Source organism: Planococcus citri, chromosome 2 (genome assembly GCF_950023065.1).
Source record: "Planococcus citri chromosome 2, ihPlaCitr1.1, whole genome shotgun sequence".
Classification (NCBI taxonomy): domain Eukaryota; kingdom Metazoa; phylum Arthropoda; class Insecta; order Hemiptera; family Pseudococcidae; genus Planococcus; species Planococcus citri.
The window spans coordinates 67589159-67605701 of NC_088678.1; the positions used below are offsets into that span (position 1 = coordinate 67589159).

Sequence of the window (16543 nt, forward strand, 5' to 3'; positions counted from 1 at the left end):
TGGTAAATTTTTCAATTTTTTAGTTCTCAAAAAAATGATTTACTAAATATAGATTTGAACTTACACAACCGATTTTTAAAGATTAATGAAGAAAACACACGTGCTCTTAACAATCGAATTTATTATTATTAATGACTTAATGCGTATACATACAGTAAGTACATAGGTAACTTTGTAAAAAAAAAGTTTAATTTGTTTATTGGCCTTACAAAACTAATACTCGTAATAAGTAAATTGTTCATAATAAAAATAATGTTAAAAAACGAGACGGGTAAGACGATTGAAAGTATTGCCAAGTAAACCTTGTAATTTCTTCTCAATCCAGGGGAGGTTCTTCCTAAGGAAAGAGGTCTTTTCACTATCCGGAGGAACGTAATGAATCGAATCTAAATGCACTTCTATATATCCACCAAATGTGTAATTTCGTACCTCTAAATCAGTCAACGTCAGATGCAGCTCATCAAACGGTATCGAACTATCGTTGAAATTCATTCGAATTTCAGCCTGTGCCAATTGTAAACTCACGTCTGTCGATAATATTATCCTCGTCATGCTTTTATCGACAAGGTAGCTTTTATCAAGGTCAAGGCCTTGGATCATCTTGACAGAAACAGAAGGGGATTTCGTCCACTGAGTGATTATCACGTTGGTGATTTTCGACGTCGAAGAATCGTTTTCGTTGCTGTCATCAGGTACGCGGAAGGGTAATTCTTGATCGGCGTAGAAAGGTAGGAAATCGTCGAAAATTGTTAGCGGTGTATAACAGTAGTCTAACGATAAAGAAATCAGTGGTTCTGTGAAAGGGATAACTGTTTTCTTGATCAACGAGATCATCAATTGTTGCGTTTTTTGTGCTATCTCCAATCGCTCAAGGTCTGTGAAATAGCGGGGAATTGAGCTCAGTTTGACTTCATAGTATTGCATGATTTCGTAATTGGTGTGAAAGGATTTCAATTCAAATCCAGTCGAAATATTTTGTTTGATTAGCTCGACGAAAACTTTCGGCGTTACGAAATCAATATGGTCGAATTTGTGAGTGGTATTGAATACGCCAATTTGCCCGTGCCAAAATATTTCATAGTAGACCTGAAATGGTTTAGTGCAATTAGTGTGACGAGATTTTGAATAGCAGCATATTCTAAGAATGATTATTGTGATCGGAGAAGGGTTGACAATCTGCAAGTGTTTAATGAAATAATTGTGGAGCTAACTTACCTGCAGGTTGTTGTAGAGATTACATTGAATGTAATCCGGATACGGTTTCAATTCTGTTATGGGTTCACCATCAATTGAAATATTGTAAATGTATGATCCTATTTGGATACTTGATTCTGTATTGAAGCTTTCAGGTATCGTTTTATTCCAAGTATCGTACAGTTTTTGTATTGTGCGACCTTCGAATTGCTGAGATAATTTCGTGCTTATTTTCACAATCGGGTGTTCTTCAAGTGAATTGGTCGAATTATTTTGGTTTCTATAATCTGTAAAAACAGAATAAAACTCATAATTTGTGGCATTTTTTCGAGTAAAAATTCATCTAAGAATGACTTACATTTCATCGATGGCATTATCGAAGACGCAATCGCCAATTGAATCCCTTCCATTACCCATTTGGACTGATATTCAGTCAACGATACGTTCATTTTAGTCTCAATAATCGTGTAATTGTGCGCAGTCACTTTGATACTTTGCTGTTCCCGATCAACTGATATCGAAATGTAGTCTATTTCGAAGTGTAATGGAAAAATTGTAAAATTTCGGCCATCGTAATGTAAATTAGTCGTTCCTTGAATATCTTCAATTATCAGGGTGCTGACATCGACGAACGAGTGACTATGAAAATTGTGCATTCCTATGATGGTGATGTTGCTCAGGGTACGATGTAGAGAGGTGAAATTTGATATGAAAAAGTAACATTTCGTTTCGACGATATCTAATGAGGGATAATACGACGTGATCTCATCTTCAGGATGTTGGCAAAACGTTGCATTGAGTATTTGCATAAAGTCCTCGTTTTTTCGTAAATTGAACTGCAATAACGATGGTGATAAAGATTTGATCAGTGTTTCCAGTTCATGTTGAATCTCTGGTGTTGAATTTTCATAGAACCGAGGCGAATATATCTGAAATGATATAATTCTTTAATCGTTTAGATATTCTTGTTTCATGATACGAGGTGTTTTTTCAAAATTAGGTACGTACGTATACGAGTGTATAGATAGAACTTACGTAATTAGATTCGTAACTTTCGAAATCAATGTACTGAAAGATCTCGTTGTCCCAAAAACCATATTGTGAGCCTGCTATTGCGTAGATGGAGATGTTTTTAAAATTCAGTGATAGTGCGAAATTCTCGTTAGATGTATCTGGATTTGGTCCTAATTGTCCCAAGTATCCTCTCATTTCGACGGATAAGGAGGTGAAGAATATGGCCTGTGAAAAAATTGACTCATGCGTGATTTGCGTTCTTTTACCCATATTTTTATTATAATATATTTTTTTTCATGCTCATAAGTATTTTTGTCAAAATGATTCACGAAATCGGTTTTAAAGTTTGGAGCAATTGTTATAGACAATACCTACCATTGTTTTGCTGTGAAATTCATGACGTAAGCTGGCAGATTCTACTTTTAAACCAGTAAAATAATAAAACACTCCCGGAGAAACTTCGCCAAAGGATGTGGGCGAATTTAGGAGCTCCATGCTGCGTATAAACGAGCAAATCGTTTCTGAATCCATATTCTGGAAATTTTTTGCCATGGTATTATTCAGCAGTGTTGTGATATCACGAGCCTCACTCGAATTTGTACATCGAGTTGAAGCAATCGCTGAAAAAGGAAAGAAATTGAATGTGAGTGATTTTTATTGAGTGGAATCGGGAAAAAGTTTCAAAATTATAATTAAGTTATTGTAATTTTACTCGAGTTGAATTTTTCAACAAAAAATTGTCAAGTCAATTTCTCATTCCCCCCCCCCCCCAAAACAAATTAGAGTGAGAAAGTATGTACTTATTTCAATATTTTTGAATATTTTGTGCATATTTTTTCGTCTTTTGGGCGGAGGAGAGGGAGGACGGGGGTAAAACGAGTCGAGATTTCAATTTTTCGACAGTAGATTTTTAAATTATGAGAACATTCCAAATTGAAATAAAAAATCGCAATATTGAATATAGTAGAGTTACCTGCCAAAGTGAATGATATTAAAAGCAAAATCTTCATTGTGCTGTATGACTTTGTACTTATATGAAACAGGAAAACGAACTTTTTCAAAGCATCGCTTCATAAAATTTCAAATACATACCTAGCAGTTTTAATTTACCAACAGTTCGGATGTTATTTTTCTGCATTATCGCTGATTCGGATAATTTTTTCAATCTATGTGGTCTGATGTCTGATAAAATTGAACATTGCTCGATAAGAAATTCCAATGGCTTGAAAAACACTCAATGCTAATCTATACAGAGTGCTCCCCGGTAGGTAGGTAAGGTACCTCCCCTTATGATTAAGTATTTTGCATATCTATTTTCTGAAAAACATTTTCATTTCATAAGACACATGTACCTATCTAATGAAAATTTGTTTAGTATTATTGCGTCAATCTTTAGATGTACAGAACCGATTGGTGGTCTCTTTGAGCAATTCTTGAGCCTCCTGTACATTTTTTTATTTTTTATTTATCGAAAAAACTTAGGTAAAATCTGAATTTGCTCTATATTGAGAAGATTTTTGAAAATGTTTTCCTAAATTTTCTGACTTTCAAAATCGAGTTGTTAACGTTTTTCATTATTTTTTAGATCCGGCAGAAAAATTTTAAATTTTTTGTTGTTCAAAAAAAATATATCAAAAATCGATACCTACCTATTTAAACAAAACCAATTTTTGAAAATGTTTGCTTCGATTTTTTGATCTTCGGAATAAATTTGTAGCCTTTTTGTGCTATTCTGGATCCTTCAGAAAATGTTCGAATTTTCTAGCTCTCTAAAAAAAACTGCCAAGATATGGAATTGAACTAATTTTGTAGAAATGATTTTCGAAAATTCTGCTCTTCAGAGTTGATTGGTAGTTTTAAGATATTCTTGAACGTTCAAAAAATTTCGTAAGTTTTCATCTTGCCAAAAAAAATTATTTAAATCTGAATTTGAACTAACAGAAGAGTTAATCTTTTTTTCTCCAGAATCGATTTGTGGTGTTTTTGAGCTATTCTAGCCTTCATCCTGTGACTTCCAAAATTTTTTGTGCCAATGTTTCGATCTCCAGAATCTTATGGTGGTTCTTTTAAGCTATTTTGATGCCTTTGGAGAGTTTCTTTAGTCTTTTAGAACTCGGAAAAAAATGATTGAATTACAGAATATTTGTAGGAATTTTTGGTTCAATTTTCTCACCTTCAAAATTGATTGGTGGACTTCTTGAGCTATTCTGAAGCTTACCTGCTGTTTTTTTTTCAGTTTGAAGATAAATGAAGAAAAAACGCAATCAAGCTTTTACAATCAAATCAATTATTTTCAATGAATGACGTGTTACGTGGGTAGTGGGTACCTAACTTTGAATGAAGGATTATTTTCATTCATTTAATTAGTAGATACAAAATTAATAATAGATTGAAATGAAAATAATGTTAAGAAACAAGACTTGTAAGATTATTGAAACATTCGCTAAGTATATGTGGTAATAACTGTTGAATGGAGAACATTTCACGAAAGGTGAGATGGTCGTTTTCCGTTTCATTTTTTCGAGACGCGTAATTTTGAAACGGATCATACTGATCCCAATCGTAGTCTACTAGTATCTGTCCATCATTTGTGTTATTTTGTATCCGTAAATTAGTCAACGTCACATGCAGCTTATCAAATGGTCTGTCCTCCAAATTCATTTCAACTTCAGCCATTGACAAATCTAAAAGAACGTCTGTGGATAATACCGTGCTTCCATTGACAAGGTTTTGGTTAATCCAAACATAAGCTTCAGGTGACCATTCTGTTATTATCACGTTGTTTATATTCGTTGTAAGGAATACCTTAGGAACAAGTCCATCAGGTATACGAAAGGGTAATTCGTGATCGGCGTAGAACGGCAGGAAGTCGTCGAAAATTTTTACTGGCGCGGTACAATAGTCTAAAGGCAAAGAAAGCAGTGGTTCTGCGAAAAGGGTAACTATTTTCTCGATCAACGAGATCATCAATTGTTGCGTTTCTTGCACTATCTGCGATCGTTCGTGATCTGCGAAATTGTGGGGGTTTGGGAGCAGTTCCACTACCTGAAATTGTGATTGGTTTTAGAGTGCGAAAAAGGGAATATGTGAAGTGATCTTGGTGATTTGAAGTACGAGTTGAAAATACTTAGTATTTCATGCTTACGTCATCCTCAAGAGGAGGACTGAATTCCACTTCAAAATCATTCGAATTATCTTGTTTTACTAGCTGAACGGAAACATTCTCCATAAGGAAATGAAGATCGTCGAATTCGTAAGTAGTGTTGAACAGGCTAATTTTTCCGAACCAAGAAATCATTTTAAAGCGGATCTGAAATTTTTTAGTGCATTAGTATCAAGAGAATTTGTACAGCAGCATATTCCAGGAGTGATCAATGTGATCAGAGAAGCCCCGGAGAAGGCGTTGACAATCCGCAAAGGTTCAATACGTAAAATAATTGCTGAGCCAACAGCCAACTTACCTCCAAGCTGCTATAGAGATAACATTGAAAGAATCTTGGATACGGTTGCAATTTTGTTCTGGGTTTAGCATCAATTGAAATATTGTAATTAAATGATTCTATTTGGATACTTGATTCTGCCTTGAAACTTTCTGGTATCGTCATATTCCAAGTATCGTACAGTTTTTGTATCGTACTACCGTCGAATTGCTGAGATAACTTGGTAAATAATTTTACAATCGGATGTTCTTCAAATGAATTATTCGGAATATTCGAGTTTCTGTAATCTGTGAAAGCAGGGGAAAATCGATTGTAGGCTTTCTTCGAGTAGAAATTCATCTATAAAGATGACTTACGTTTCATCGATGGCATTATCGAAGACGCAATCGCCAATTGAATCCCTTCCATTACCCATTTGGACTGATATTCCGTCAACGCAACGTTCATTTTACCCTCAATAACGATATAATTGTGCGCAGTCACATTAATACATTCCCTTTTTTGATCAACTGTTATCGAAATGTGATCCACATCGAAGTGTAATGGAAAAATTATTTCATTACCATAATCTAAATCAGTGGTTCCTCGAATATCTTTAATCGTCAGAGTGCTGACGGCGTGGCCGGAATTTTCAGCGAACGAGTGACTATCAAAATTGTCCATTCCTGCGATGGTGATATTGCTCAAGGTACGATATAGAGAGGTGATACTTGGTATGAAAAAGGAATTATTCATTTTATTTAGCAGTGTTGTGATGTCATGAGCCAGAGTTTCATTTGAATTTGTACATCGAGTGGAAGAGACCGCTGAAAACAAAAGGAATCGAATGCGAGTGATTCAAATAGAATGAAATCGTCAAAATTTTCAAAATTGTAGTCAGCATATTTCTCATGTTGGATTTTTTTAAAAAATGGAGTGATCTCATCATCCAATCTCTTGAGCATAAATAAATTAGGTTTGTGGGCTCAGTAAAGCACAGATAGGTATTGAAAGTTAGTGCATTAATTCCTGGTCCTCTATTTACGAGTGAGGAGGGGAGGGGAGGAGGAGGTCGAATGGAGGAGATTGGTCGTGCAAGTCCTACAGTTGTCCTGCTTTTATCACTTTTCATCGAAAAATCCTGCTTTCTTAATTCTTATCAATCAAACTCGAAAATATCAATTCATATCTTCTTTTTCTGGAATTTTGAAAAAAATTTGGTTGAGAAGAGCTTATTTTCCGACTTTTTTAGAACTTGAATTAAACATTTTTGAGAGCTTTTGCCCTCGCATCGTTCGGGCTATTTGCTTTTCTTTTCCGAAACGAAATCCTATGGTTCGAAATTCAAATTCAAGAAATGTTTGAAGTTTGGATCAGAAAAGTAAATTCCTCCCAGCAAAAGATTTTTTTTGCTTTTCAAAACATGAATTTTTGAACGCTTTTGGACTTATGCTTGATTCGGAGTCGTATGCTTTTCTTTTTCGAGCTTGAATTTTTTATCAATCATCAACATTTTGATGCAAAAATGAAATTTGAAGGTGAAAACAAAATATATACGAATTGAAATAATAAAAATTACATTTTTGGTATCCGCTTGTTTGAAAAAAATCTTAATATGTCTGACTTTGAAGACATTAGAAAGGCGAAAAATGTACCTAAGTACATATAAAATTTTGCATCACCCCCTCTTCCCCCTTGAAAAATTCCAAATGTTTGAAAAATACCCTGCTAAAAGTCCTGTTAAAGTCCTGTTTTTTTATTTTGAAATTTTTTTAGACACCCAGTCAAAAAATCAATACCTATTGATTTTGTTTTTATCGCAACTGTTTAATTATGAAAATAGAAAAGCAAATTTCGGAACAAAAAACAGTCGGGAATATTTTTTAAAAGTTTTATTTTTATTTTCTGAATTTGTCATCTTGACTTCTTCTGAGTGTGTTTGCTATTTTTGGTATTAATTTATTTTTTCGCCGCTTTCTGGATGGTTTTGCGTTAAAAAGAAAAAGGAGGGGAGGAGAGGGGAGGGGATAATTTTTTTTAACAACATTTCCTGACCTTTTGTGGGGGTGATTGTTACATTATAATTCAAGACCTATTTCATACCGTATCCTCTCTGCGGTAAGTATTCTTTCTAACTGAGACAAATTAAATTAAAAATACGAGTATTTTTTTACCTGCCAAGGTGAATGAAATTAAAAGCAAAATCTTCATTGTGAAATATTGCGTTGAGAAACATAAAAGCGAACTTTCTCGAGGCATCACTCGATAAAATTTACTATAGAACATAATTATTCAATTTACTAATAGATTCAATAAGCATGACTTTTTTACGTTATCGCTGCTTCAAATTAATTTTTTAAATCCGTGTACCAACTCTGATGTAATTTAAAATTGCTCAATATGAAATTAAAGGCTAGGAAAATAATCAATATAATTGAATACAATAAAGTGGTAAGTCTAGGTACTCAGTAAATACTATTAAAAATGTTTCACATAAATATGCAACGTATATTCGAATTAATTTTTTGGCTTTCAAAATTGATAGGGGACTTTTTAGGATGACTTTGGTAGCCTCCAGCAAATTTTTGAATTTTTTAGTTCTCCAAAGAATGATCTAAAATATAGATTTGAACGTACAGAAATGATTTTTGTAAATTCTTGTGTCAATATTTTCATCCCCAGAATTGATAGGTGGTTCTTTTGAGCTGTTTTGTTGAAGCCTTTGGAGAATCTTTTTCATCTTTTAGTGCTAGAAAAAAAAATGTTTGAAATCTGGATTTACACATACTTACTTACAGAAGATTTTTGAAAAATATAATTTTTTAGTTCTTGAAATAATATTTTTGAAAATTTTCGTCTCAATTTTCCGACTTTCAGAATCGATTTGTTGATTTTTTGATTATACCGGATCGACCAGAAAAAAATGGCTGAAATTAAGATTCGAACAAAATGAAAGAATTGTTGAAATTTTTGCTTCAATAATTTTGATTTTTAGAGTCAATTTGTAGCGTTTTTTGAGCTACCTATTCTTGATCCCCTTTGGAAATTTTTTGAATTTTTTAGTTCTATTAAAAAATAGTAGCCAGGTATGGACTTGAATTACCTTCGATTTTTGAAAATTATTGATTGTAATCGATTGGTAATAGTTCCTGTAAGCGATTCTGGAACCTCCTATGCATCTGTCAATTTTTTAGAGATTTGAACGAATGGGGAAAAAATTGAAATTTTTGCTTTAATGTTTTAAATAAAGTTTTAATTTTTAGATCGAATCTGCAGCCTTCTTGAATTATTTAAAATCCTTTAGAACATTTTTTGAATTTTTCAGTTCTCGAAAAAAAAACCGGAATTGAACAAGTAGAAACTATTTTTGAAAATTGATTCCCAAATTTTGTCCTTTAAAGTTGATGGGAAATAATAATACTCCTTATACATTACATAGGTTAGGTACTATTAAAAATAAAAAAGAATTTCATTAGTTTAATTGGCACAGAATTAATAATACGATAGTAATAAAAATTATGTTAAAAAACGATACTGGTAAGATTATTGAAACATTCGCCAAGTATACTTCGTAATTTCATGTCAATAGAGACGATTTCCGGAATAGAAAAAGTGACCGTTTTATTGTTTTGAGGAACGTAATCCAACGGACTCGAATTTAAACCCACTGCTATCTCTCCTTCATCTGTGTAATTTCGTATTACTAAAGTAGTCAATATTAAATGCCTTTTATAAAATGGTTCTTCGTTAAAATGCATGCCAATTTTAGCCTCTGCAAATTCTAAATCAACGGATGTCGATAACTTCACGGTGCCATTGAAACGGTCTTGGTTAAACCAGACAGAAGCGATGGATGATTTCGTCCACTGTGTGATTATTACGTTGTTTATTTTCGATATCGTGCTATTAGGTACACGTAAGGGTAATTCGTAATCGGCGTAGAAAGGCAGGAAGTCGTCGAAAATTTTAACTGGTGAGGTACAGTGGTCTAATGGTGAAGAAAGCGGTGGTCTTGCAAACAGGGGGACTGTTTTCTCAATAAATGAAACAATCAATTGTTGCGTTTTTTGTTCTATTTCCAATCGCTCGTTATGTGTGAAATTGTATGGATTTGAGAGCAGTTCTACCTGAAATTGTGATTAGGATTTAGAGTGAGAGTGATCTGAAGTAGATATTTGTAATTTGAAAAAAGAATTGCATGCATTGCTTACGTCAGTTGTTACAGAGGTGTGCAATAATAATTCGAAATCGTTCGTATTATTTTGTTTGACTAGCACGATGATAACTCTCCCCATTCGGAATTCAATTTCGTCGAATTCGTGAGTGGTATTGAGCACGCTGATTTTCCCGAGCCAAGAAGGGATTGTGTAGTGGAACTGAAATATATTTTAGTGCATTAGTGTGACTGAGTGATCATTGTGATCAGAGAGGGGTTGACAATCTGCAAGTGTTTGGAAAGATAACTTACCTGCAAGTTGCTGTAGAGACAACATTGGATACAATCTGGATACGGTCTTAATGCTGTTTCCGGTTTAGCATCGATAGAAATATTGTAAATGTTTGATTCTATTTGGATACTTGATTCTGCATTGAAGCTTTCAGGTATCGTTATGTTCCATGTATCATACAGTTTTTGTATCGTGCTACCTTCGAATTGCTGAGATAATTTCGTGCTTATTTTTAAAATCGGGTGTTCTTCGAGTGAATTGGCCGAATCATTCCTGCTTCTGTAATCTGTAAAAGCAGAAGAAAATGATAATTTATGAGACTTTTTCGAGTAGAAATTCATCTGACAAGGGAACCTCTTGAGGTGTCACACTCCGATTTGAACGTGACTGCAATTTTTGGAAAGGGCATAGTCTAAAATCCCCAAAACCAAATTTTCAGCTGCCCAAGTTCATTTTTCGATTTTTGGCGAATTTTTGAAAATTCAAAATTGATTGTTTTTGGCGATTTATGCTTTTTTTAAAAAAAAGTACGTGCTTGATCAATAAAAATGGTCAAAATAAGTCCCAAAACTAACATTAATTACCCAAATCCGAATTTCACAATTTCCAGCCATTCTGGAGCCTCCAGCGCGATTTTTCAATTTCTCTAGGATTTTGAATTTGCTCCAGAAGGCGTGAATATGAAGTTGGGCAGCTAAAAATCGAGTTGTATATTACACTCGACCTGTTTAACAAGTTTATCCACATTTGAGTTGAATTTGAGAGTGACACCTCAAAAGTGGCTTTTTGACTTTTTTCAAAATTAAAAGATTACTGTTCGTGAGGAAATTTTTGAAATTTACCATTTCCAGCCGTTTTAGAGCGAGAGTGACACCTCAAAAAACCACTCTTGAGGTGTCATGCACTCTCAAAATCGGCTCAAATGTGGATAAACTCGTTAAACAGGTCGAGTGTAATATACAACTCGATTTTAGCTGCCCGACTTCATATTCACGCCTTCTGGAGCAAACTCAAAATTCTGGAGGAATTGAAAAATGGCGCTGGAGGCTCCAGAATGGCTGGAAATTGTGAAATTTGTATTTGGGGGTTAGTTTCGGACTAAATACAGCGGTTCGCGTGAATTTCGAAAATTTCCACACAAACGGTCATATTTTGATTTTTTGGATTTTTCAATTTTGAAAAAAGCTCGTCAAAAAACCACTTTTCAGGTGTCACTCTCAAAATCGGCTCAAATGTGGATGAACTCGTTAAACAGGTCGAGTGTAATATGCAACTAGATTTTTAGCTGCCCAACTTCATATTCACGCCTTCTGGAGCAAATTCAAAATTCTGGAGGAATTGAAAAATCGCGCTGGAGGCTCCAGAATGGCTGGAAATGGTGAAATTTGAATTTGGGTAATTAATATTAGTTTTGGGACTTATTTTGACCATTTTTATTTATCAAGTACGTACTTTTTTTAAAAAAAAGCATAAATCGCCAAAAACAGTCAATTTTGAATTTTCAAAAATTCGCCAAAAATCGAAAAATGAACTTGGGCAGCTGAAAATTTGGTTTTGGGGGTTATAGACTACGCTCTTCCCAAAAATCGCGATCCCGTTTAAATCGGAGTGTGACATCTCAAGAGGTTCCCTTTGTAAGGATGACTTACATTTCAACGATGGCATTATCGAAGAAGCAATCGCCAATTGAATTCCCTCCATTACCCACTTGGACTGATATTCTGTCAACGAGACGTTCATTTTGGTTTCAATAACCGTGTAATTGTGCGCAGTCACATTGATACTTTGCTCTTTTCGAAGAACCGTTATCGAAATGCAATCCACCTCGAAGTATAATGGAAAAATTGTAAAATTTCGACCATCGTAATGTAAATTAGTGGTTCCTCGAACATCTTTAATCGTCAGAGTGCTGGTAGTTTGACCGAAATTTTCAGCGAACGAGTGACTATGAAAATTGTGCATTCCTGTGATGGTGATATTACTCAGGGTACGATGTAGAGAAGTGATATTCGGTATAAAGAAGTAATGTTTCGTTTCAAAAATATCAAAAAGAGAAAGCGAAGTGATTTCGTCTTCAGCGTAGCGAGAAAGCATTGCATGCACTCGTAGTGTTTGCCTGAAGTTATCATTGTTTTGTAAATTGAACTCGAATAAGGATGGTAAGAAATATTTGATCCGTCTTTCCAGATCGTGTCGGATATCTAATGCCAAGTCTTCGTGAAACCAGGGCGAATGTGTCTGAAATAACGCGACTGTTTAGTTGGATATTTGCGTCTGATAGTGAGCTCCAATAATTCAAAATTAGGTACCTACCAGACCTACCTAGATAAGTATTGTGGTACTTACGTAATTAGATTCGTAACCTTCGTAGAGTATGAACTCAATGTACGGATTAAATTCGTTCTTTGTGAGATCTTTTAGTGGTTCTGCTGTTACGTAAATGGAGATGTTTTCGAAATCCAGAGATCGTGCGAAACCCACATGAGCTATATCTGGGGTTGCTCCCAAGTATCCCTTCATTTCAATGAATAGGTGGCGGAAGAAGAAGATCTGCGAACAAATCGATAAAAAAAGTTCGATTTTCCTATATTTTTATGTAACTATTTTATTGATGAACACGTTGATTGATTTCAATGTTTAAATTATTGCCCACCTAATACCTACTGAAAGCTACTTACAACTCTATTGCGATTAAATTCATGTCGCATGTTGGCAGATTCTACCTTGATTGGGGTTACAGTGATATTTGTGAAGTAGAACTCGTTTTTAAAAGGTCCTAATTCACAGTTGGCATATGTTTCGAAAGTGAACGAATTTCGAGTCTCCATGCTGAGAACAAATTTTTCGATCGTATCTGAATCCATTGTTTGGAAAGTTTTTGCGATGGTATTGTTCAGAAGAGTTGTGACGTCATGACGCAGTGTCTCATTCAAATTCGTACTTTGAGTTGAAGAAACCGCTGAAAACAATATAAATTCAATGTGGAGTGATTTGAATTGAGTGAAATCGTCAAAAAGTCTCAATATTAATGTAGTCATCTTTTTTCTCAAGTTGGATTTTTAAAAAAATGGCGTCAACTCCTGATCTCATCCTCCTAAAAAATTTGGACTCTCTCAGGGGAGAGGAGGTCAAACCAGGGTGTTTCCTACGGTCCTGCAAATCCTACTTTTTATCACTTTCATCAAAATGTCCTGTTTTTAGTGTGCGTAGCACACTATTGGTTTCGCTTTGAGAAATGAAATTTCATTATACATGAATGTTCTCTTAAACTATCCAACTGTTTTTTGTACCTATTGGACACCATTTGAGAATCATTAAGGCAGAGGGAATAGATTATTTTTCATTCAATTCGGATGGGTAATTGCTGAGTAATTGCAATTTTAGTTCATTATTTTAATGCATAAATTCCTAAAAAAAAGGAGAAAGGGGACTTGCAAAACACCTGCCGCTCATTGTACCCTGCTATACCCCCAGTCTATTCCATCTCCGCTTTTCAAATCAGCTGTCTCATTGTACCCTGTTACACCCCTCATCTGTTAGCTGTATATTCCAAGTGGGAGTGGTTTGGTGGGGCGTTTACCCAACAAATATATTCTTTTAATGCCCAAACCCCCCATGTGAACTCGTAGTAGAATGGTTAGGGCATGTAGGTAGGAATAGGAATTGTAGGGTCCCAGGTTCGAATCCCCATCAGGTAGGTAGGTATTGTAAAGGTAAATCGTGATTCTAACTTGTCGTCCAAGACAGGACAAGTTAGAATTTGGATAAAACGTCCCACCCTTCCGAGCTCACGGAGCTTCGTCAGGTACCTTTAACTGTCTAATACTCAATAATAACACATTCAATGCACGAGTTGTTTTATTGAATGAAGTTATATCTAAACAGAGTACTAGTTCTATTCTACTACTTATAATAGAACGTCCATTGTACAATGATAAATCATTAGCACTTCTGCACTAGATGCGACCAAGACCATAGAAAATATAATAATGAGGCCACAGACATCCGAGATGTTTGTCCTGCACTCCGTCCGAACTAATTCATCCAGAGCGCGCTGCTATGCAGTGCAGCCTCGGCTTTAGGGCATAAAGTTCCCGACTATAGCGAGTAACTTTGGTCCTCGAATACTCTCTACATATGCCCCGGCTGCGGAGTCCCGCATGCCAGAGGGCGCGTCTGGGCGTCGAAGCCTCAAGAGAGGAACGACACGTTCGTCCAGAGAGCATCGAGGACCGCTGCAGTGCAGCCTCGGCTTTAGGGCATAAAGTTTCCTACTATAGCGAGTAACTTTGGTCCTCGAATACTCTCTACAGTATAGGTGACGGATTTTTCGTTGGAAATATTGGATAGGTAAATGCTGTGAAGTGAGTACATGATGCTGGTGCAAAAAAAAAAACGAATTTTGAATCCTGTAGCCCCCTTATTTTAATTTATAAAAACAAAGTTATGAATTATGATGATATCATTTTGCTAAATGAATTTTCATTTCATTTATTCAAATACTTTTTACTAAACCTATAGCGCCATAAGTACAGTAAAAATTACCTTAAGATAAGTAATTTTTACTTTCTATGATGTAAAAATTACTTTAAAATGAATAATTTTTACACAATTTGGTTTATGTAATTTTTATTATCATGCTTTAGTAAAAATTATTAAAACAAAATCATTTTTACTAATGTTATAGCAAAATTTATTAAAATGATGATTTTTACTATAAGATTACAGTAAAAATTATTATTGTAACTGAACAGTTAGAAATTACTGATTTTCAAAACAAATTTTATCATACTTATATTATGTATTTTTGAATGGGATCCGGTTATTGTGCTAAATATGTAGTCAAAATTTTTTGTAAAAATTACCCATATTTTTTTTTGTGCAATTTAGAGGCAATGCGAATTCTTAACATATTTTATATGATTTAATAATTTTAGAATCAAAGGCAAATTCTGAAAATTGGTTTGAAATTTTATAAATTTGAAGACAATGGAAATTCTAAACAAAATATGAAAATTTGTCATTTTTTAGAGACACTGAATGTGAGCTTGAAAATGATATGAATTATTGTATGTAATATATATGAAGATAATGAGAATTCTGAAAAATTAGAGGCATGCACTACTTAGATATGTACGAGTAATAGCGGTTATAGCTGTAGAAAAGGCAGCTAGCTACGCACACTTTGCAGCTAAGCTTTGCTTAGCTGTCTAGTTTCTTTTTTCAGACTTCAAATTTTCAACTCATTTTTCATTTTTTTAGAATTTTGAAATCATTTTGTAGAAAGGGTTCAATTGCAGACTTTTTTAGAACTTGAATTACGCATTTTTGAGAGCTTTTGACGTCGTGTTTCTCGGGCTGAAACAACTTTTGGTTCAAATCCAAGAAGTGCTCAAAGTTTGAATCTGAAAAATAAACTCCTCTCTGCATGTAGAAACTTTTTTTTAACTTATTGAAATATTTGTATTTGAATTTTTTGAAAAAAATCAAATGATGAGATTTTTTTTCAATACCCGCTTGTTTCAAAAAAATCTTAATATGTTTGAAGACATTAGAAAATCGAAAAATTTGAATAAAAAATTATACCTCGTTCCCTCCTACAATCTTTCGAAAAACTTCAAGTGTTTAAAAAATGTTCTGCCAAAATGTCAAACAGATCAAGATATTGATGTTTTGATCACAAATTTTCAAATTATAAAAATACGAAAAACAAACTTCGGAACAAAAAACAATTGGGATTATTTTTCAAAAGTTTGATTTTTGTTTTCTGAATTTGGTACCTATTTTGACTTCTGAAAGTGTTTCCTATTTTTTGAAAAATTAAATTTTTTCGTCGTTTTCTGATGATTTTGCGCCTAATGAGGAGGGGAGGGGAGGGTGTAGTTCTTAGTTTTTTCAATTGCTTGATGAGTTTATGATTTTCGAACCATATTTAATGAATTTTTTCTGCTCAGAGACGATTTTCCTATTTGGGGTAGGTTTTGATATCAATCTACGAATTTGCAATGGATAAACTTACATTACTTTCACCAAAGATTATAGTTATTTAAACGAAATTTCCAGACTTTTTGGGGTGATTGTTGCATTCAAATTAAAGACTTATTTTACTCTGTATCCTGTCTGGTACACTTACCAAACCGAGACAATTGAAATTAAAAATACGAGTACATATTTTTTTTACCTGCCAAGGCGAATGATATTAAAAGTAAAAACTTCATTGCAAAATATTGCGTTGAGAAACATGAAAACGAACTTTCTCGAGACATTGCTCGATAAAATTTGCAATAACTATTTTCAATTTACTAATAGATCCGATAAAAATGATTTTTTGCTTTATCGATGGTTCGAATCTGATGTGATTAAAAATTGCTCGATATGAAATTTAAAACTCGAAAACACCAAGTACCAAAATGAATACAAAGTGGCACTCAGATTTCAAAACCCAGAAATCCGCCAATGAAGATACAT

At 34.1% G+C, this 16543-nt stretch overlaps 4 protein-coding genes across 5 annotated transcripts in view; 1 reads left to right on the forward strand and 3 right to left on the reverse strand.

Annotated features, from left to right (window-relative positions):
• The window catches only part of LOC135837333 (echinoderm microtubule-associated protein-like 2), a 172731-nt gene that overhangs the window by 103567 nt on the left and 52621 nt on the right, over nucleotides 1–16543 (forward strand). The gene's annotated exons all lie outside the window — the stretch shown is intronic.
• LOC135837325 (uncharacterized) lies at nucleotides 102–3434 on the reverse strand. Of its 2 annotated transcripts, none has more exons than XM_065352553.1 (6): nucleotides 3301–3434; nucleotides 2584–2828; nucleotides 2230–2433; nucleotides 1553–2123; nucleotides 1216–1481; nucleotides 102–1086 (listed from the first exon to the last, which is right to left on the reverse strand). In XM_065352553.1, exons 1-6 carry the CDS (start codon nucleotides 3344–3346, stop codon nucleotides 256–258), a joined length of 2163 nt encoding a protein of 720 aa, XP_065208625.1. In that variant the 5' UTR covers nucleotides 3347–3434; the 3' UTR covers nucleotides 102–255. The 2 variants fall into 2 exon arrangements, with proteins under 2 accessions (XP_065208625.1, XP_065208626.1); XM_065352554.1 differs by having other exon boundaries at nucleotides 3182–3319.
• LOC135837331 (uncharacterized) lies at nucleotides 4475–7950 on the reverse strand. Its single transcript, XM_065352562.1, has 5 exons — nucleotides 7802–7950; nucleotides 6005–6454; nucleotides 5670–5935; nucleotides 5354–5518; nucleotides 4475–5253 (listed from the first exon to the last, which is right to left on the reverse strand). The coding sequence occupies exons 1-5, from the start codon at nucleotides 7911–7913 to the stop codon at nucleotides 4615–4617; spliced, it is 1632 nt and encodes a 543-aa protein (XP_065208634.1). The 5' UTR covers nucleotides 7914–7950; the 3' UTR covers nucleotides 4475–4614.
• On the reverse strand, nucleotides 9085–16376 carry LOC135837322 (uncharacterized). The gene is made up of 7 exons (XM_065352550.1): nucleotides 16257–16376; nucleotides 12754–13034; nucleotides 12422–12625; nucleotides 11725–12313; nucleotides 10096–10361; nucleotides 9839–10003; nucleotides 9085–9754 (listed from the first exon to the last, which is right to left on the reverse strand). The coding sequence occupies exons 1-7, from the start codon at nucleotides 16339–16341 to the stop codon at nucleotides 9149–9151; spliced, it is 2196 nt and encodes a 731-aa protein (XP_065208622.1). The 5' UTR covers nucleotides 16342–16376; the 3' UTR covers nucleotides 9085–9148.